This window comes from Electrona antarctica (assembly GCF_951216825.1).
Source record: "Electrona antarctica genome assembly, chromosome: 8".
Lineage (NCBI taxonomy): Eukaryota > Metazoa > Chordata > Actinopteri > Myctophiformes > Myctophidae > Electrona > Electrona antarctica.
In genome coordinates this window covers 22,596,779-22,620,113 of record NC_136789.1, presented here as the reverse complement: position 1 = coordinate 22,620,113, position 23,335 = coordinate 22,596,779, and the positions used below count along the sequence as shown (strand labels likewise).

The 23,335-nt window shown below is 42.7% G+C and overlaps 1 protein-coding gene across 1 annotated transcript in view; it reads left to right on the top strand.

Annotated features, from left to right (window-relative positions):
• Positions 1–8,054: 8,054 nt before the first annotated feature.
• Positions 8,055–23,335, top strand: part of gabra6b (gamma-aminobutyric acid type A receptor subunit alpha6b) — a gene marked incomplete at both ends in the record, with an annotated part of 34,136 nt that continues 18,855 nt past the window's right edge. The window contains 7 exons of the mRNA XM_079508470.1: positions 8,055–8,143; positions 8,311–8,432; positions 8,875–8,942; positions 10,524–10,744; positions 12,359–12,441; positions 12,865–13,008; positions 15,457–15,609. Coding sequence (XP_079364596.1) covers positions 8,055–8,143; positions 8,311–8,432; positions 8,875–8,942; positions 10,524–10,744; positions 12,359–12,441; positions 12,865–13,008; positions 15,457–15,609 — 880 coding nt within the window. The remainder of the gene's footprint in view (positions 8,144–8,310; positions 8,433–8,874; positions 8,943–10,523; positions 10,745–12,358; positions 12,442–12,864; positions 13,009–15,456; positions 15,610–23,335) is intronic.

The following is a 23,335-nucleotide window of genomic DNA, read 5'->3' as shown; positions in this document are numbered from 1 at the left end:
CTGTCCCAGGTGCTGAGGACTACAGTAAACTGTATGAAGTAGTGACGCTGTCCATGGTGCTGAGGACTACAGTAAACTGTATGAAGTAGTGACGCTGTCCCAGGTGCTGAGGACTACAGTAAACTGTATGAAGTAGTGACGCTGTCCCAGGTGCTGAGGACTACAGTAAACTGTATGAAGTAGTGACGCTGTCCATGGTGCTGAGGACTACAGTAAACTGTATGAAGTAGTGACGCTGTCCATGGTGCTGAGGACTACAGTAAACTGTATGAAGTAGTGACGCTGTCCCAGGTGCTGAGGACTACAGTAAACTGTATGAAGTAGTGACGCTGTCCATGGTGCTGAGGACTACAGTAAACTGTATGAAGTAGTGACGCTGTCCATGGTGCTGAGGACTACAGTAAACTGTATGAAGTAGTGACGCTGTCCCAGGTGCTGAGGACTACAGTAAACTGTATGAAGTAGTGACGCTGTCCCAGGTGCTGAGGACTACAGTAAACTGTATGAAGTAGTGACGCTGTCCCAGGTGCTGAGGACTACAGTAAACTGAATGAAGTAGTGACGCTGTCCATGGTGCTGAGGACTACAGTAAACTGTATGAAGTAGTGACGCTGTCCCAGGTTCTGAGGACTACAGTAAACTGTATGAAGTAGTGACGCTGTCCATGGTGCTGAGGACTACAGTAAACTGTATGAAGTAGTGACGCTGTCCCAGGTGCTGAGGACTACAGTAAACTGTATGAAGTAGTGACGCTGTCCATGGTGCTGAGGACTACAGTAAACTGTATGAAGTAGTGACGCTGTCCATGGTGCTGAGGACTACAGTAAACTGTATGAAGTAGTGACGCTGTCCCAGGTGCTGAGGACTACAGTAAACTGTATGAAGTAGTGACGCTGTCCCAGGTTCTGAGGACTACAGTAAACTGTATGAAGTAGTGACGCTGTCCATGGTGCTGAGGACTACAGTAAACTGTATGAAGTAGTGACGCTGTCCCAGGTGCTGAGGACTACAGTAAACTGTATGAAGTAGTGACGCTGTCCATGGTGCTGAGGACTACAGTAAACTGTATGAAGTAGTGACGCTGTCCATGGTGCTGAGGACTACAGTAAACTGTATGAAGTAGTGACGCTGTCCCAGGTGCTGAGGACTACAGTAAACTGTATGAAGTAGTGACGCTGTCCCAGGTGCTGAGGACTACAGTAAATTGTATGTTCAAGTGGAGTGGCAGTCCATGTATTTTTCAGCCATTTGAATTAGAATGTTATATTCCATGGAATATAAAACTTAGAAATAGGTATTATAAAACTAAAATATTAACTGATTCCAGATTTCCGTTTAAGCGGTACGGAACACTGTGGTCCGTGGCCGGAGGCGAAGCGTCTCTATCCAACCAGGAAGCCTCTCTCTCGGTCTGGGGGTGCCAGGCGGGGTCCCCGAGGGTCCCCCACGAGACCCACTGTCGCCTCCGGGGGACCTGTCCGGTCCGTCCTGCGCCGAAAACGTCAGGAAAATGAGAGAGTAATGACCCTGGGCTCCGCTCCCCTCTTCCCCCTCTGCTGAGTAGCTCCGGGGGTCGGGCAGGTCGGGCATGGGCACGGACAGTTTTCCGAATGCCACTTATCAAATATAAAATTCAAATGGCCGAAAAATCACTGTCCATGGTGCTGAATACCACAGTACACTCTATGTTGAAGTAGAGTGGCGCTCTCCATGGTACTGAAGGCTACAGTACATTGCATGTTTAAGTGGCGTGATGCTGCCCATAAGAGTTGATCATTTTCTGATCTCAAGAAAGAAATATCTCTTGTCCCCCACCACCCTCTCTGTCTCCCAACACCAACAGTATATGTAGCCTATCCTGTCTGTCTGTCTGTCTGTCTGTCTGTCTGTCTGTCTGTCTGTCTGTCTGTCTGTCTGTCTGTCTGTCTGTCTGTACGTACAAGTGGTTGTTACATCTTTCCACTTTTTTGTAAAACAAAAAAGTTTTTGCAAAAAGTCTGTCAAGCATTTGACAGCCATAGTCTCGTGTTCTTTCTTCCCCCATGTAATGCTGCAGCACGTTTCACAGTAACCTATCCAGATGTGACGTGTGCATCACGGTCGACTTAATTAAATCCTATTCTATTGAATAAAGAACTAATTAACCAGCGCTCCTACCAGAGATGTGCTTTGTCAACACTCTTTGGGTTCCAACGGGCGTCTCCTTATCTTTTGAAGGCAATCACACTTGCTTAACTGACATAATTGAATTGCTTCCAACCCTGGGCATGCGAGGTATATTGTTCTCATGGTATAAAGCACGACTAATTGCAGTCCTCCATTATGACCATGTAATTTCCAGCACATTCCAGATGTTTATCCTAATGAACAGTTCCGGGATATCCTTTTTTTAGAAACGCGTGTCGGTTAAAGCTAATGGTCTGTCCTCACTTAACACTTAAACATCAACTGGAAACTAATGACCATGTTTTCTAATTGGTCAGAGAGAGGGCAGGCAGGCCAGTCAATGGGGAATACTGCCACAGTGGAACATCACAAAAAGTGTGGACAAATAGTGGTGTTGGGGAGGAGGGGTGGTGGTGGGGGGCTTAAGGGGCTTAAGGCTTGGAAATTGTGCCAAGACTCTGATCTCTTATTATAGTTTGTTTATTGTTGTATTTATATTAAATATTGTGATTTTCTTTTTAAATCATATTAATTAAATTTCCCCTCTGAGATATTCGTCAAAAGAGTGAAACAAAGCTTATGCTGATTATACTGAGATTATGGGTTAGGTTGAAGACAAGAGCACAGCAGACTCAGGCCTGATTCATATACTTAATTGCAGGTGGTTGTGCACCAAAAATTGCAGATCTACCATCTCTGTGCTTGTAGATTATTTTTGACGTGTGACACTTACATTTAACTTATAGGCTTCATAGGGCAGTATTATGCGTGTCTTAACTACCAGGTCTTATGACTTAACTTAAGACCTGGAGGCGTGATCAATGCCATTTGGCTATTCTGAGTGGCCAAACAGCATTGACCACGGCTCCAGGTCTTAAGTTAAGTCATAAGACCTGGTACTTAAGACACGCATAATACTGCCCATAGTCTCTGAACAACCCCGGTGGAAAATGCTGCTAAAACTGTCCATTAGCTTTGCATCTAGGTTTCAGTTTCCCCGTCTGTTCAGCTGCTTTTATGATCTAAATAAACAGCATTAACTCAGCTCATCACAATCCTGCCTTCTAACCCTGCTTGACTGCCTTCCACTTGGAGCCAAACAACAACACAATTTGAAATTAATTAAAGCCACTTGTCCGTCTGTGTCTCGGTCAGACAGGTACTATAATAGGGAATAAATATAGTGGACTTTGCGGTCAACAACTCAAGCCGGTCACTCAGTCAGTTAACTGGACATCAATCCATACAGCCCGCAAGTTATTCTACAAGTCAGACCATGTTCAATGTATACTTTATCATAATGACAATGTCGTTCTGATGTGACTTATATACAGTTGGAGGCCATCGATATTGTCCTTGTTCTTTTTGCTGAGGTTTGCGTGATCTGCGCAAAAGGACATTTAACCCATTTTGGGCGGGAACCCCTTTTGGTGTTTTAAACATTATAATTTAGCTATACCGAGTGGCGCGCTACGAGCTTTGTAGGTCTGCTATTTTTGAAAAATAGTGAAAATATTTATTCCAGAAAACTGGAGGATTTAGAAGGATTTTTTTAAATTTTGAGGTCAGGCCTAAATGGGTCAAATGATAAGGGACAATATCGGTGGCACCCAACTGTAGATACGTAAAATATTTTTCATTCAATTTTGTGTGTGTAATATGACCATTTTTATTACAATTTAGGCATTTAGCAGTTCCAGTATGCCAGAACTAGTAAGTAAACTTTCTGTAAATTAGCCATTCATTATGCAACTATTCGTCCTGCCAGGATGCACCCAACTGTTCAGTTTGTTTTGTCATCCAAATGGCCATTCTGCCACCCTGCATATCTTTCAGATAGAACACATACAGACTGGAGACCTGAGATGGGAATGCAGACAGACAGGCCTGCGTGTACGTGGAAGGAAGGCAGGCACGCAGAAACCCTGCTTTCAGTTGGCCAACCAGACTGACCATAATGATGTCTAGTTTAACCCATTTTGACCTGAGATCAGATTCTAAAAATGTCTTCTAAATCCTGACAGTTTTCTGAAAAAGCTATGTTTCTATGTCAGTCGTTCTTCGATTTTTCAAAAATAGCAGACCTACAAGCTCGTAGCGCGCCACTCGGTGGCGCGCTATGAGCTTGTACATCTGCTATTTTTCAATAGCTAAAGCATAACATAATGCTAACACCAAAAGGGGTTCCCGCCCAAAATGGGTTAAGACCACTTTCTACATTATATTGTATACTGTGTGAATGGATGCATGCAGGAACAGCCATTCATAATGGACGATATGCCTCATCAAAACGAATGAAAAACGCTTGTTGTTTGGCAGGCATTACCCACTACTGGAACAATGACATGTCTGTTTCCTCAGTCCCTTTCCGAGCTCATCCTGAGCCCCGGCAGTTAAATGAATCAGGTCAGACACCCGCCAAAGGCCAGTGCCATGTGAATGGTCAGATAGGTCACTGCCATTGAGATCAAAACACCAGCTCATCACAGCGGACGGGGCACAATGGACATAATACTCGGCTGATTCCACATGCTAATTGACACAGAAATTGCAGATCACAATTATGTAAATTTACATTTTTTAAATTAGGCTGTCATTTCTTTTGCTATACTACTACTACTACTCATATACTACTTATACTACTATAGTATTTCCAATAAACAGGAAAGGTTGTCAGTTCTCTCTTGTAAAGGCTGGTATAGCACACATGCAATGCATATACCCTCACTGTGGAAGTGCACTTGAGAAAGGCCCAAAACGTATAGTGCAGTTATGCATTGAAAGACAAATCCAGTTATGCGTGTAAATTCACTGCACTGACTACCGTTCCCTTGTCCATTTGAAAATGCAGATGGGTATATCAATTGATGCAAGAGTGTGGTCTAGCCAACACCAACACGGGACTCCTGGATCGCTGCCCTCCTCACTCTCCTATCATCAGGTTCTTGTGCTCTACAGGGTTGTTAGCCAAGTTGTCGCGCCACAGTGTGTCTACGTACTGGTGTGCTTCTTGCCCCTCCTGGCTCGGCCCTGGGTTGTCTCCCATAGAGTCCATTTACTTGCCTCTAGTTCTGGGTGCCTGACGCAGTGACCCGTTGTAGGTCCCCATAGAGGTCCACATTTTTTATGTGGTCCGTACATGTGACACCTAGTGCCATTCGTAGCATTCTTGTGTATAGACTCCATCCAGGGCTCTTTCCTGTTGTGCTGTGATGGTCCATGTCTCAGCCCCATACAGCAGTACTGACTCCACAGTAGCTATGAACAGCCGCCTCTTAAGATCTTCTCCCATGTCTGATTTCCACACTCTCCTCAACCCATGCAAGGCATTCCAGACAAGTGCTCCCCAGACCTTTAGGTCCTGTTCTGTTGAGCTAGTCCAGGCCCCAAGGTATTTGAAGTCCTTGACTGGCTCGAACCTGCAGTGTTTCTGCACTGCAATGGTTTTGTAAATTCACCTCGCTCCTTCCGGAATGTAGAACAGTTAGATAGATAGATAGATAGATAGATAGATAGATAGATAGATAGATAGATAGATAGATAGATAGATAGATAGATAGATAGATAGATATTTATTGTCATTGCTTGCACGAAACAATGAAATTCAGTTTAGAGCTTCACCACTGGCATACAAATACATAACCATACTGTGTCCAAAGTTCAATGCCAAGATCAAGACCATTTTCAGTACCCTTTTAATACTATAGAGGAGGCTAGGGGATGGGGGGGCGGGGGCAGTTTGTTCATTCAGCAGCCTGACAGCCTGTGGGTAAAGGCTGTTGGTCAGTCTGTTGGTTCTGGACCGGATGGATCGATATCTTCTACCAGATGGCAGACGTTGGAAAAGGTGGTGTGCTGGGTGGAACTGGTCCTGTAGGATGTTATTTATATGGCATAGACAGCGGGAGGTGAAGACTGTGGAGATCTCTGGTCTCTGGTCTCTGGTCCCAATGATCCTCCCTGCAGCCTTGACCACTCTGTGGAGGGCCTCCTTGTCTCTTCATACTATTTTGGTTGTGGTTTTGCACCACCAGATTGACTGTCAGTACCTTCGTTTTCTTGGCATTGAGCTTGAGGCCGATCTTCCTGCACTCCATTTCTACAGCGAGTATTTGTTGTTTTGGAAATTACATGTGTATATATGTGTATATGACTCAGCAATGACTCAGCAAGATACACATCCAAACTATGTTGAAAGCAAAAGAGTCAGATACATTACAATAGCCACTCTCTAATAATCCTGTCATCATACAATGTGTATGCTATAGTTATTCATATATTAGGTTATTTGTGGCTGCAGGTTTGCACATGATTTAGATCATATTCCCAGATCATTATATAACTTACATTTGCGTTGAGCAATAAGAGATGAAGGATTAGCCTACGTTGCATAATCCACAGATTGTAATGCTGCCAGAAGAATACCCTATATTTCTATTTCCTTACATGAATTATAGATAATGTGGCAATTGTACTCCTTGTGATGAAAATAAAAGAAGGAAGGGAAAAAAAGCGCAGAAATGAACTCTTCTGACCTATGTAGCATTAGACCTCTCACACCACCTGAAGAAACTTTAGGAGCATAATAGGAAAAAAGACAAAGGCTATATCTTGCGCCACCCCTTAACCCTTATCCCTAAACTTATTCGCCATTTTTTACTATTTTAAAAAACCTTTTAAAATAGTTCAAATAGCCGATCTATACAAGCTCACAGTGTCACTCTCGATGTAGATCGGCTAGTTGAACTATTTTAAAATGGCAAATACGTTTAGGGATAAGGGATAAGGGTGGCGCAAGATGGAGCTCACCCCAGAGCTTTTGGTGAGACAACCCCAAAACATGCCCCAACCCCTCAAGAATTAATCAATGAGGAGAAATATAATAATAATAATAATAATATATATAATAATAGTCTGTTAGAGGCCAAACGGCTGACCAATGGTGTAACTTCATCACTCAGTGACATTTCCATTTGACACAGCCAAAAACTTAAATGTCACGTCTGTTGACAAAACTCTAAATGCATTGTTGTGTCAGGTTCATCGTAACTTTCCTCAGTCAACAATCAGGGTCGATGGCTGCTGAGCTGACTGAAGAGAAATGTGAAAATGATTGAATTCCTTCCTTTGGTGCCACTGAGTGCTCTATCACTTGTTGTACGCTACAGTATGGCCCGTGGGTTAGCATCTGTCTGCCTCCCACTCTATTCCTTCAGCCATTTACTGAATGGCACTCCTTGCGGTGCTTTAGCTTAATTTAAATTCTTAGTACTGCGGTGCCCATGAAACAACTGATTTAAGCTAAACACGCGTCGTCGCACATTTGATTGAATATGATCTGTGAGTGACAGACTGTCACAAGTGGTCTAAAGGTCACGGGGTTATAAACCATAGCACTGCAGGTATAGCCTATATAGTCAATGTCGCCTCTAAGCCCACTTAAGCTTCTCTCTCCCCCTCGCTCTCTCTATAGCCATGTCTCTTTCTCTTCTCTGCTCGCCCGTTAGCCAAATAGAAATAGAATCCATCTCTAGTGAATGGTATCTATTTTTGATACAGCAGTAACCTGTTCCAAATATTCAAAAGGTCTCTTATTTGACAGACAAGAGGAATCCAGCAGTAACTCGTATCCTATATAATACATCCATTGTTCATCTCTTCGCTGCCGCTCTTCACTTTCACTCTCTTAAAACACTTTCGTTTTAGTTTTGTCGCTCGATCTCTCTCTCCCTCTCCCTCTCTCTCTCTCTTTTTCTTTTTTTCCTTTACTGAAGCGATTCAGGCAGAGTCGGGCGCAACCGCACTAGAGGGGAAGTCAAGCCGTACTGGACTGGCGCAATAATAACTACGTTAAAAAAAACACCTTGCATTCATTCACATGATGGACTATGCTGATTTTAAAAGTTGACCAGGGCTTTTTAGTTGTGGGGTGCTTGCGAGGCATGGCTTTCGTTTTCACCTGCTTATTCCTGTCCTGGTGAGTAGCCAAACTATTTATTTTGTGTGTGTGTGTGTGTTTATCCGACTTTTACGCACGGTAACTATAGACTAGTTGTTGATGGACGCAAAATTAAGAATCATCGCAATGACTCGTTTTAACAGTTTAATGAGCATTAATGATGTGAATATGTACTTTGATTACAGTATGAGCACCGTTTGGGGGAAGCAGTCGACTGATCAGACCATTATCTATTTGGAAAACATAACGCGTATATTGGATAGATTATTGGACGGCTATGACAACAGGCTACGACCTGGATTTGGAGGTATGGCAAAATAAATATCAGTTTTATGTTTCAACAAGTTGATATAACTTAAAATGCGTGATTAACTTGTATTAATAATTATGCAATGATGTCCCTTTCCTAAGTGCGCACAAGTTTTCACTCCGCATGGATCTGTGTGACTCTTTGTCTCGCAAGTAGTGTCCCATCTTCGTTGAGTGCTTTTGGTGAAACCGGTTACTTTATAGCTCATAGGCTACTCGCCTTTGTCTAAGAAATTTAGGTAGCCTACATTTAAGACCACACATGTCTTTTACTTTATAACAGCCCATGGAGTGATGGTTTGGTCTCTTCAGAATGGATCTCATGCTTATTTGCTGAAAAAAAATACTTTTTGTTCAATTAGATTTTCATATAACTTTGTCCTTATCATTGTTTTACTTGTAATATTTGTTTATCTGTATCAACCCTATCGCTTGTATAGGTCCAGTTACAGAGGTCAAAACTGACATCTTTGTCACCAGCTTTGGACCGGTTTCAGATGTTGAGATGGTATGTACAAGCGACAGTTTAACTTTGCATATAGCGCTGGCGTAATATAATTATGCACATGCTGTATAATAATTCCCCCACTTCATTATCTGAAGAGAGGTGTCATTGCACCCGCTGTCAGTCTCTCTAGGGCCAGGTCTGTGTGCAGCTGGACACGCAGCTCTCCATAGTGTACACTTTACCTTCAAGTTGCAGACCGCCCTTCACATGACCAGCTCTTCATTATTACAGCATTTGAGCACGATGTCATTAGTGCAGCTTAGAATTTTAATCTGGTTGACAATCTCCCCCATCCCAGAGAGAGAGAGAGAGAGAGAGAGAGATGGCTGATACAGGCATGGGCTTTTCTCTCTCTGTCCCGGGATAGGCTGAGCGCTTTATTTCCCTAACACACTATAATGATATTTTTTTCCCTCCCTCATGGCACCTAAAGCCTACTTGCCTCACCATGTGATATACTGGTGGGCAACCCTATAGGCAAGCGTGCGTCCGGCTCTCTGAGGCACTAAAGCCTTCCATTTGATCTAAAAGCATCAGTGATTGAGCCACACCGCATACTTCCTCCTCATGCTGTAGGTATATACTAGTTATGTACACACTACACAGTGTCAAATGGGCCTTATTGGTGGGTCCATTTGGTCACATTTTCTAGACTCAGAGAGTGACACATGGATACATGAACAGAGGGTTTTAGTTTTGAACTGCATGTATTGCTTGATTACTGGGTGTAACCTTTCTTTTCTTTTGCTTTGTTCCCCTCTGATTGAGATAATAATCAGAACATTGGGTGTGGGATTGGTGTGAATACACTGCACTGTCAAATCCAATACATGTGATGTGATATACAAACATCACCCTCGGGTGACTCTGAGAAGATGACATCATGCATGAATATTGTTAGAATGAAGGAGCTAGTAGTAGATGGCAATCAATGCGGTGCATTGCAAGTGAATCTGATTAACAATGAATTCCGTGACTTCAATTCTTGAACATAAAGTTGAGAAGACCAGTGAAAATCTGAGGGTGAGATGTTGCACTGATACTGTTAATGCTATACTATTTAAATGTGTTGTAGCAGCAGCAGGCAGTAGTAGTATAGTAATGGTGGCTGTGTACTTTAGTAGGCCTAGTAGTAGTAGTAGTAGTAGTAGTAGTAGTAGTAGTAGTTAGTGGTACTGAATCAGATATCAACACAAACTAACAGCTCACCCAGGCTAGTATATACTGGCCTGCGTATAGTTGAAATTAATCCACAGACTCATGCACTCCATCTGATATACAGTAGGTAGGTACATACAATCCTGAATGTCAATTTAACTAACCGGACCCCGACAGGACCAGTGTAAAAAATGTATGATAAGATCACCCCTCACTTCACACAAGTGTGATTTTTTTTTACACATAGTTGAACCCTCAGGATTGTGTGGGTGGTTGCACTGAACCGGCAGACTCGTGTGTGTGTGTGTGTGTGTGTGTGTGTGTGTGTGTGTGTGTGTGTGTGTGTGTGTGTGTGTGTGTGTGTGTGTGTGTGTGTGTGTGTGTGTGTGTGTGTGTGTGTGTGTGTGTGTCATCTCTCTCCAGGAGTACACCATGGACGTGTTCTTCCGTCAAACGTGGATTGACGAGCGGCTGAAATTCGAGGGTCCCATTGAGATCCTGCGGCTCAACAACCTGATGGTCAGCAAGATCTGGACACCGGACACCTTTTTCCGAAATGGCAAGAGGTCCATCTCGCACAACATGACCACCCCGAACAAGCTGTTCCGCATCATGCAGAACGGAACTATCCTCTACACCATGAGGTACATACTGGTAATACTGGACCCTCCCCCAGCCAGGACCAGAATAGAACACAGACCCGGGAAACAAATCAAACCCGACGAGCGTCTGCAAATACACGGCAGGTTTTGAAATGCCATGGGAGATCTTTGTGCCAAAACAGCAAGACGGCCTCCGTTTGAAAGCCAAAAAATGGCAGGCTTTTTAAAGAAAATGATGAGAACAGGTGCATGATTTCGCTAAAGTTTCCTTTTTATGAGCTTTTCTAAAGCATGTTAAAAAGCACAGTAAGTCCTATTGATATACTTCCTTACAAATAGGCTAGCTAAAATAGCCAATCTACAAGCTTACAACACATCCCGCTACAATGTTGTGATGCTTGTAGATCTGCTTATAGATTTTCTTTTCTTTTTTTCTGAAATTTTTTAGAAATACATTGAAAATGTATGAAATTGTGTGACTACGGTATATAATGACATTCCCAAAATAATGTTAAAATTGGGATGCTTATTATTAATAATTATTATTGCAAGTTAAAATCGCCCAAAGCTCACTGCCACACTGTAGACATTATATTAGGGCTGACCTGAATATCAGCCAGAGTTGATTAAAGGTCTCTCGTTTGAATGGAGTCCTGTGCAGATATAAGCATGTCTGGGTTGGGTACTATAGGCTTGAGGTGCATTTCCCAGAAGCGTTATTGTCTACCGTAGGTAGCTATAGTTCTGTTGTCCTTGGCAACTGTAGTTCAGATGAGCATTCTCAAACACCATCATGAATTCTCGGAACTCTTGACCTGTTGTTAGATGAAGTATCATTCCATATTATATCTTGTCTTATCAGAGTCCCATAATTCGGTAGGTTTCTGTCTTCCCTGTAATAAAAGCATATTGTTTCAGGCTATTTTCAGGCCATCTTTTTGTTTGGTTCCTTATTCAGCAGCTGGCCCACACTTTTCTATAGCTTTTTGACAAATGTTATGATTTGCTCGATCCACTTTTCTGGTTGCAGCTATATTTTATATTTTTACAAAAAAAAAAAAAGAAGAAAAAAAGGAAAACAATCACAAACAAAACCAAAGACTTGTTTCCATTGTGGTCCATTAACTATGGACCACAACCCCTTGATGTTATGTGAGAACAACTGGGTATGGGGCGGTGGTGGCTCAGGGGTAGATGATAATCGCAAGGTTGCCAGTTTAAACCCGGGCTCACCCCAGAGTCAGTGACGAAGTGTCCTTGAGCAAGACACTGAACCCCTATCTATGTAAAGCGCCTTGGATAAAGGTGCTATATAAATGCACCATTTACCATTTATCCTGAAAAGCATGCAATCCTGTGTGGCTGGCTAGACGTGGATTCACATACCACAGCTCACTTGAGTGCAGTTCATAGTGCTCTTTATTTTATGGTGGAATCATTAATAAGAATGCTTCTTGTTTGGTAATGCTACACTTCTACTTCTAAAGATCCTTAAACAAACATTATTCATTTGATGGTGGTGGAAGCTTCCAAATATGGATAGCACACACACATGGGAGTCGAGAAAATAAAAAGTCTAAACATAAACATTGGTGATGAATGAAAGTATACATCAAAAAGTGTTTTAAGTTCTGGTCCTTTTTTCCTCTCCTGCAGACTAACTATAAATGCAGAGTGTCCTATGCGACTGATGAACTTTCCGATGGATGGCCATGCCTGCCCGCTGAAGTTCGGGAGCTGTAGGTTTTCAATTATCTTTCATATCATTTATATATTTATATTCTTTATCGAGCCCAGATATGCTGTCACTATTGGTGTCTGATAATAAGTTGGGATGATGTACTATGCCACACACACACACACACACACACACACACACACACACACACACACACACACACACACACACACACACACACACACAACACACACACACACACACACCACTACAAATAACATAATGGAACTTCATGCAATCATCTTGTGCATTTCAGCGTTCCTGTGGCCTATATCCTATAAAAAACTAGCCCAATTTGATCTTCGGTAAATGTGGGCAATCCATCATTTCACAGGAGCACATGTCCCTTTTTTATAATATGGAACAAATCTCTCTGCTCTCTCTCTGTGTTGTGCTCATCTCGTGGCGTCTGGCTCTTCGCCAGATGCTTATCCCATGAGTGAGATCGTGTACACATGGAAGAAAGGCCCCCTGTCTTCAGTGGAGGTGCCGCAGGAATCCTCCAGCCTGCTGCAGTACGACCTCATCGGACAGACGGTGTCAAGTGAGAGGTTGAAATCCAACACGGGTGAGTGTGGACCTTCCTATACCAGACGTTCTCAAAGTGGGGTTCACCGGTGCCCTAAAACAATGCCTTGAAACATTGTCAAAGGTTTGAGAATTATTGTGAAAATGTTCTCTGGCACATCTTTTCGGTTGGCTGTCCATTGCCAATTACATAAATACCAATTTGGGGGTCCTTGCAATGAAGATGTTTGAGGACCACTGTTAAACAGTCTGTGGGTGCTGGGGGCGTGTTCCCTCCTCCGCAACATCAGTGCCCATACCCGAGGCGGGGTTGGCGAAGGGCCTTTCTGTGTGGAGTTTGCATGTTCTCCCCGTGTCCCCTAGGGTAGGTACCCTCACAAAAACATGCAGTAATCTTGGTCTCTAAACTACGTCCCCCTGGCCAGCCGGGGCGCCTGATGGAGAGGAAAGGAACTGGTTGGAATAACGTGTTCCTACCACGTGCTACGTATTAAAAGAGGACAGGAAGCGAAGACCGTACGGTGGACTCCATGTTGCTCCCTGGAAGGAAAGAAACATGGCAATAGGCTATATGCAGCCAATACTTCCGCGTTCAGCTTCCTTGGTCTCAATTGCGCATGTTTCTTTCCTTCCAGGGAGCAACATGGAGTCCACCCTACGGTCTTCGCATCCTGTCCCCTTTTAATAGTCCTTGGTCCGGCCGGGGAAACTCTCCCCTGTCAGGTGAAAAGAAGCAGCATGGACTCCTCAGCATGAGGTCAGTCCGCTGCCCCCCCCAGGTTGGCAGAGGAAGTGTAGCGCCCAGGATTACATTAGATAATTGACTGGGTGAAAAAACGGGTTACAAAATCGTGGGATAAAAATTAAGAAAAATAAATAAAAAACACTCTAGAGTCTAAACACACTCCAGCTGTATGCTTCTGATCAGGAATCGGTGAACAAAGTATGGCAGCCGGTCTTTCACAGTTCTTAGGCTTTAACCACAGCCATGTACTTATGTAATGTATTATAGGCTTTACGCATACGCAGAAGGCATGGGGTAGCCCGATTCTTTCAATTTCTCAACACGTTTGATGTGTACAATTGGATTTATGTATAAGGTAAACCGTGCATGCATGAATATAATACATGGCATTGCTTCTCATTTTCCCAATGCCTTTTAATCCTATACTAAGCATTGTCGGCACTTGATGCCAGCATTCCGCGTATGCATATATTATAAAGGCCACAGCTTTGCACACTGTACACAATATGCTGTACTGTTCACATCTTCATCAACATTGAATGAAGAAGACAAAAGGATACAACTGATTGTGCATACATAGATTTATGTTCCGGCAGTATAGGCTATAACTCGTTACATTACGTTATATTTTGTATTTCTTAGAACAATATATCACTCAGAATAATCTTTGGCTCAAGCTGAATTTTTCTGTGTGATCAATGGTTGTTCTGATAAGCCTCACATTCACATTGTTTGATGGGACGATGTGTGTCACATGCCTCCAGTCACGGCAGAAAACCAGTGTGCATCATTCACCTGCCGTTATGATGACAGCATTCTGTAATATGTAATCTACATAGATAGATCTTCAGCATACTGGCATACATGGTTAACCATGTTCGCATGCACGCACACACGTGCACACACACACACACACACACACACACACACACACACACACACACACACACACACACACACACACACACACACACACACACACACACACACACACACACACACACACACACACACACACACACACACACACACACACACACACACACACACACACATTTGAATACTTTTATTTGGATCTACAACAAACAGTAGCATAACAGATCCAAACATTTTTGAGGAGGGTTTCAAATGAAGGCATAACCAGACACCATATGCAGTATGATTAACTCACAGTAATATGAAATGCAATGATTATAGTCTAGCACCAGTTAACAGTATATGAAAATGTAATAGTCCACTCAAGGATAGACAAAGCATCGCCTCTTCCAAATAGAGAGGCTGCCGATCACTGCAGAGACTGAGCAATATTTGGCCAGTCTTTGTGCAGCGATCTTCTGCAGTCCTCCAAGTTGCAATCCACGGAGCACAAGTCTGTGGACATGCCCCAGACTTCCAAACACGAGCACAATGAATTGGCAGTTATAGCCAAGTGACTTGATACACTCTACCAAGGGCTGATATTTCATGAGTTTGGATGTGAAGCAAATGTCCACACACACACACACACACACACACACACACACACACACACACACACACACACACACACACACACACACACAGTCACACACACACACACACACACACACACACACACACACACACACACACACACACACACACACACACACACACACACACACACACACACACACACACACACACACACTTCATTATGATGTAACTGAGCCAGTACTGTCTGTATGTGAGATTAAATGCTGTTTGTTTTACCCTCTGTGCCAGGTGAATATGTCATCATGACCGTACACTTCCACCTGCAAAGGAAGATGGGCTTCTTCCTCATTCAGACCTACATACCCTGCATCATGACCGTCATCCTGGCACAAGTCTCCTTCTGGATTAATAAGGAATCTGTCCCGGCACGCACCGTGTTCGGTAGGCCTCACTTTAACCCTATATTTGGTTGACCGGAGTCCCTCTGGGCTCCATTTCAGTTTGTCTATATTAAATATCCCACAATGTGTTGCAAACGTGACACATTGTGAGCTTGTTGACATTTTCCACACAATATGGATGCTGGGGTTTAAAGATGGAGTGCTGTGATTTTTTGTATGTGTCTATGGAGTTAACATTACTCTATAGACCCCCCAGGTGTAGTTAGAATATTGAAATGTGTCTTTTGGATTCTCAAAAGGCCCAATCGAGACCCAGGTCAAAAGGCCCAATCGAAATGACAGTGATGGTGACATCACAATATCATCCCCTCCCCTAACCCCTCCCCCTTTATCATACAACAACAGCTATGGGTGTGGCTTCAGTTCAGGTGGATCACCACCCATCACCACCCATCAGGCAAAACAAGCATACTTAATGGAACTGGTGCGTGTGGCCACAAAAGAACATAATTTTAACACTTTCTGTATACACTTAAAAAATAAAATCTTTCTCCTAATATAATCATAGTAGGATGGTCATGTTTTAGGGGGAAAAATCACGGCACTCCATCATTAAGTGGTTAACACCTTCAAGTTCAGTAATTTACCCCCCACTGTAGTGTGTGCATGTGCACATGTTGTTACCGGGGCAGACCGGGGGTTTTTCCAAATCACCCAAATCACTGAATGCTCCTTTAAGGGCCACTTACATTGAGTAATGTTACAAGATAATATAGCTAGATATAAAAAAATAAAAAATCACACCCGTGTGAACTGAGTGGTGTAAGGTCTTATATAGCCTGTCTGACGTAATGAAATCATGTCTGACGTAATGAAATCACACCCGGGTGAACAGGGTGAACATAGCAACCATGCTCATTTTTTCTGCACAGACTAACAAAGCCAGTTGTAGGAGTGGTTTACACCACTCAAAAAAGAACACAGCTTGTTACCTTTCCAGAATAAATAGAGCAAGCTGGATGCATACTAGCAATGTGAGCATTGCCTGCATTGCCTGATCCACTATGGCCTAGCAATGATGCCGGTGTGTAGGATTTTCGGTGTTGGGTGAAATCAGCTCTCAGCTATTCCTGTAAGAAAGGCAGGGCTTTTCTTACCTCTCCCCTACTGGGTGGGGTTTTTCTTTTCTTTTACACGAGTTGGGCGTGTTATAATCTAGTAGGCTCTGGAAAAGCATTCCAGCAGCCAGCTTGTAGCATATGGCTTGTTAGGCAATAGTCTTTCAATCCATACCTCCTGAGTTTGAATCCTGCTCACGTCATCATTTTTGTGTCCACCGCAAACAACTTTTTTTTTTGGTGGATAAAGTAAAGTTTGCTTTGGTCCGACATGCGTTGCGTCGTGCTTGCATTTAGGGCGAGGTTTGGGGTTTGGGGTTTGGGGTAGGGTTAGTAATACTAATGTCTGACATAGAGTACATGTTCACCCATGGCTTTGTGTGGTGCCACTCAAAGTGACTACTGGGTTGGGCTTGATGGATGCATGGCCCAACCCCTTGTATTTCTTATAGATATAGCTGAGGGCTGAAAACAACCACAATCCCACATGCAGGATTTTCAGGCATGATCCCTCACATAGTTCAAGTTCAGGGAGCTCCCCTGGTTGGTCGAGAGACACTGGGAGAGATGAGTTATCGGAGCATCCAAATGGAGAAGCAATGACAAAGCTGTGTTTTGAATCACTGAGAGCTGGCAGAGTTACCACTGTTGCTTACTGCAGGGGTTCATAATGTGGGTTTCTGGGACCCCCATGGGTCCTTGGGGGGATTCCAGGTGGTCCCCAGAAATGTGTTAATTAATATAGCATCAAAATCAGCGTAACCACTTTTACCCTATGACTATTTTCAAATAGTAATCTTCAAAAAGGTAGATCTACAGTTTTTTTAAACTTATTTTTGGAACATTTTAAGAAACCCAAATCTTGCATGGTGGTCCCAGGCACATCATTTCAGACGGGGATCTGTGGCCAAAATAAATACACTTTAATTTGGGGGTCCTTGACATGAAAAAATGTTTGAGAACCACTGGCTTACTGCACCAATTATGAACAGGTTTGTCTCAAAGTGTATGAGCAACAACGTCTATAAACAGAAGCAAACACAGAGCGAATGCCGGACTTGCTGGGAGGAATTGTTTGAAGAATTTCTTCTTCTTGTTCTTAAACTGCCAAAAGACGACTTCTATGGCCGAACAACTGGCTGTTAAAGATAATTTTAGCTGTAATATTCTGTTTTTGATAAAGGCTGCAAGTAAAGTGGGAATTTACTGAATAATGACAAAGTGCTTTCTATCGAATAGAATCGATAGAATATTTTGTTGTTTATTAAAATGTTCACAGAAAGAGCTTTTGCAGGGTCTCAGTAGGGGTGAGCAATTACTATGCTGTCTACTATTCTTGTATTTTTAAAAAATATCACATTTTCCTCCTGATATAGTAGACAACAAATCATGGCGTCACCACAGCAACAGCAAGAAAATACTTCAAGTGGGTGGATAACGCCGGCAGCGTCGCATTATCCACCAAACCTCATATTTTTTGGAAGAACAGAACACGTATGATATTGCATATTAAAATATATCATTTTGTTCTATACGTTATCCACAGGTTGACAAACTAGAACAAGCTATTGCACATTATATTATACATTATGATATATCCACCCGGAAATATGCTACCACCCACCCGTATGCGTATTCATTCTGATCTGGCCTATAGAGGTCAGCGCCAAGATGTTAAAAGCTCTTGAGTTTAAATGCCAAGATTTCACAGCTAAAGGTATATTAATTTATTTATTTTCTCTCCAAGTGTAGAAAAAATAAATGTGGATTTACTGACTCTCCACCCACAGCTTTGACCCCATGCAGTGCATACTGTAGCGAGGCGCGCATCAGACAAAGCTCTCCTCCATTTTGTCGCTCTTGGGCAGAAACCTTCTATCTCCATATTTTGTTTACTTTCTTTTTTACTTATAACTGTCTTGTGCAGAAGTTGTAAAAATTAGCAGATCTGCAAGCTCACAATGATATGGTTGAAAATGGTTAAGTCTGTGTAGTTTTTAAATATACATTAACATGAGCATGTCACAGAGAATAATAACATTCGATCAAAGAAATGTTTTTCCATTTCCTGAAAAGTAGGGGCTAAAGTTTTTTTTTGACATAAAACAGTTTATTGCTCAGTGATTATTTTGTTGGAGGGCAGAGGCCCTTTGGATTGAATGAATGGCACAGTCCACACAATGTGACATCCCAGCAGAACAAAGAAGTACAGGAGTGTCACAGCCACATAGTGGTTTATAACTTCTTTCTTATACTTCCTTCATCTCTATTCGTCCTCCACTGCAGTGAATTAATTGGGAATACATGTGCCTTTCTGGAATTGGTCATACCAGGGCAAGGGAGGTGGGGGGAGGGGAGAGGATGTTTACTTGGCCTGCCTCCGAACACTTGCAGGTTCCGCTTGCTCACATTACACCACGCTACACTTGACACCAAGCTCTAGCCTCGGGTGCCAAGAGAGAGTGAGAGAGGAGATGAGGCCGGGAGTGGGAGAGGGAGAGAGACAGAACGCGATTGAGGGAAGTTAGAGACTGAGAGACTGAGAGAGAGGGGGGGGGGGACGAAACGGCAGTAGAGGAGATAGAGAAAGAGATGGAAAAGAATATAGGCACACAGAGAACACTGAGAAACAGAAAAAGAGGGTGAAGGAGAGCAGCGGAAACAAGAGAGAACGGGAAAGAGAAGAGAAGGAGAAGAAGGAGACGGACAGAAAGAGACATAAGTGTCCATATCTGTCCTTTTCCGTACCCCGATTCCAATTTTTCCTCTAGAACTTTCAACAAATAGGAGACAGCAGGGTCACTCTGCTGCCTTTGTAGAGTCTAGCCTCACATCAGTGCATGGAGGGCTGCCAGTGCAGCGGCAAGCGCCCACACTCCTTCAGAAGATAGCTCCCAATCATCATTTGCCGAAGTTGAGGCCCCCATGTGGACCGCACATCTGTGTCAACTCATTACCTCACCCTCCTGCTGTTTTCATTTCACACCATGTTGGGGATCAAATATTAAAGTACACATTCCGTGGACTGGCTGGTGTCGTGCGGGAACGTGGGGTCAACTTGTTAGAGCACTGGACCCTTTAAGAGTGGCTGTGTTAATGGTGTGCGGCCACGAACTAATGAAAAACCATCGTGAACCAACATGAACTTTATCGTCATGCTTCATAGAGCTCTGGCTGTGAGATGATAAATGGCTTCTGTGTTTTAATGGTTTACTGCTGAAATGACAAGAAGTCATATGGAATCCAGAAAGCCAGCAGCTGAGTAGGCTATGTCTCATTAATGCTCTGGTTGATGTGTGTACATGGCAGAAGAGGTTGAGAGGATTGAGAGAAGAGAAGAGAAGGAGAAGGAGAAGGAGAAGGAGGAAGAGAAGAGAAGAGAAGAGAAGAGAAGAGAAGAGAAGAGAAGAGAAGAGAAGAGAAGAGAAGAGAAGAGAAGAGAAGAGAAGAGAAGAGAAGAGAAGAGAAGAGAAGAGAAGAGAAGAGAAGAGAAGAGAAGAGAAGAGAAGAAGAGAGGTCCAAGACAAATTTCTGCCTCGGGAGACAAAATAAAGAAACCTTGAACCTAGAGGAGAGGAGAGGAGAGGAGAGGAGAGGAGAGGAGAGGAGAGGAGAGGAGAGGAGAGGAAAGGAAAGGAAAGGAAAGGAAAGGAAAGGAAAGGAAAGGAAAGGAAAGGAAAGGAAAGGAAAGGAAAGGAAAGGAAAGGAAAGAGGGTTTAAATATTAGCAGTAATGCTAGCAAGAAGTGTGATAACAGTCACATACATAATGGTCACTGTGAACAATCCAATTGTGATACAGTAGGTGACTACATCACATCAGGAAATAAAATAGGGTTGTCCCGATCAGATCGGGTGATTGGAAATCGGCTCCAATGACATGATTTTCAAAAGATCGGGGAGAAAAGATCGGATTTTTAATTGTCTAATATAAATCTCGAAAGATGTATAAGCAATAAGCAATGATATTTTGTAAAAACTGTTGTGTTTATGCTAGTTGTTTCCCTTCTGGTATCAGTCAGAGATCATCAAACAAAGACTAGTCACACTCAGAGGCGTGAATGACACCTATGCTGAAAACAAAGGAAATGCAACCCCTGCTATGCGTGCGGCATAGGTGTCTGTAGTACTCTCTGAATGAGAGATACTCTTTAAGGCCCTCATTTATCAACTCTGCGTACGCCAAAATATGGGTGCATGCCGAAATTACCGCAATTTTCGGCATTTACCATTTCCGCAAAACCTTGAACTTGAACGTGAGCCAGGACAAAAATCACGTTAGGTCGGGAGCTGTCGTACGCTTTGTCCTCACCTGTTTTTCTGTCGTAGAACAGCGGAGCAGTATTGTTTGACCAGCTGAGAGGCTGTCACAGGCATCTAAACATATGTTTTCACTCCTAAAATGTATAAAACTATGTGAAAAAATATATATTTTGTAAAGGCATGTAATATGAAATTGGTAGGATATTTCCATGTGTGCAAGCAATTAAAAACAATATAACATGTTTACAATGTACTAGTTTGTGCTTAATCAAACTAGTATACTCAAACTTTACTGGCCTTGTAAAGCACTTTACTGGCCTTGTGCGAGTGCACTTGTGACTTGATGATTTGGGAGCGCATGCCCGTGACATCTGATGCCTATATAATCCCTGTGATATTATAAAAAAAAATATTTAGGCATAAATGGACTGCACGCCTTTAGCTAAGTGACAATGACAAGCATACAGCTTGCCTATTTGCAATTGTAGGCTATAGGCGTAAGGGGCTCAATCATTCACCATTTAAATAAGTGCTTTGACAGTCATTCAGATAAAAGTGAGATCATTTTCGGGAGTCGGGAGCATGGGATCGTGGCGTGCGTCGCCAGCACATACCAGCACACATACAAGCCTTCATCCATATGTTTATGATTCGTTCATCAATGATCAAATCACTCCATAAACGTTGATTATGACTGCCTTGACGACATGCTATATCTCATGCAGGCATCACTCACTCACTCACTCGCCGTGCACTGCGCACGAATGGGTAAAATTAATATAGGCCTAGCCTACAAACGTATTCCATTCATGGCGATGCGATGTGTCATGTAGCCTTGAGGTGCGTGCGTGCGTGCGTGCGTGGACATGACAGCAAGGCAAGCGAGGTGAAAAGGAAACAGACAGGGTAGGCCTACAGCTTTATTTAATTCATGCAAGTGTTCGTGCGTGCGTCTGTGTGTGTGTGTATGAGAGAGGGGGGTGAGGCGAAACTTTTTCTTTCCTGTAACCATGGTTTCCAGGTCGCATTGCAGTTGTTCATGTCGCAAAAACGAGGGCGAGGCTTGATTTCATAGGGCGTGCCAGATAGATTTCAGCCGTCACATTTATTAACGTCGGAACAAAATTAAAGAAGGATCAGCTGTTTGCGATCACTTTATAAATGCCGTGGCGACGTGGGTGTACTACGAAACCTACACTTGAATTTGGGGCAGATTTTACACTCAATTGATAAATGAGGGCCTAAGAGTTTTAACTTGACCTCAGTTCTATAAGCTGTAGAACTGTATTCACTCTAATTAACCAATGCATCATTATTTTGCAATGATTCCATGCTTTTATAGAAAGAAAAACACAATGACAGTCATTCTAATACAAGTATAGTCACATTTTGCCTTTCAATAATTGAAAGGCAACACAACAGACTACACTAGAGTGACATACATTAGGATATTTGCTATTGTCATATGGCATAATTGTAATATAAAAATATAAAGACCGGATAGGGAAAGATCGGTATGTGTTCAAATCAAATGATCGGAATCGGATCGGGAGCAAAAAAACGTGATAAGGGACATCCCTAAAAAAATACCTTTCAGAGTTACATACCCATAAGGGTTCATTTGGTTCCTAATTATCATTTAGCCATGGGGACCCCCTGGAACCCCAAGGACCCCTGGGAGTCCCCGGACCCCACTTTGGGAACCACTGTACACGATTGATTGATTTTATTTTAAATGATTCACTTTTCAAGTGCTGTACAGGAGGAGCCTGACAAAAAACAAAGCGACAAGGCTTAAATTAATCTATGTCTTCAGAAGAGGTTTTGATCATAATTGTTTTCAATAGTCTTTGCAACACACTATAGCAGTCATCGCAGAAGTGATGAATTAGCTTAGCATCAATTATTTCCCCTAGGCAGATTATCGCCTGTGAAGGACTGTCAGGGATCAACGTCAGAATGTTTGCCAACTATTGTTGGTGGTCGATTACATCGCTCTATCACCCAGGCCTATAATCCTGATGATGTAACCATGCCAATGATGAATACAATATCCAACCAAGCAATCCCTTTGCAATTCAGTGATGCTCTCTTTTCTTTATAAAGCTTTCTGAAAGATTCACAAGGGGAAAGAGTTTCAAAGCAAATATAATGAATTTTGGAATGAATGAAAGAATAGAATATCCTGCTGATGGTGTCAGCATAATTGTAAGATACTCTGTAATTCTTGCCTTCAGTCCAAAAATGTGCTTAAGTCGAAGTAGAATGACTGATTTTGGAGTTTATGAAAAAGCTACTGAATTACAATAGCAAGAGTACCTGAAATGTGTTATTTCACACCCCCGGAGAGAAGAAAAACAGGGGCAAGTGAATGAGAGGTGAGGCC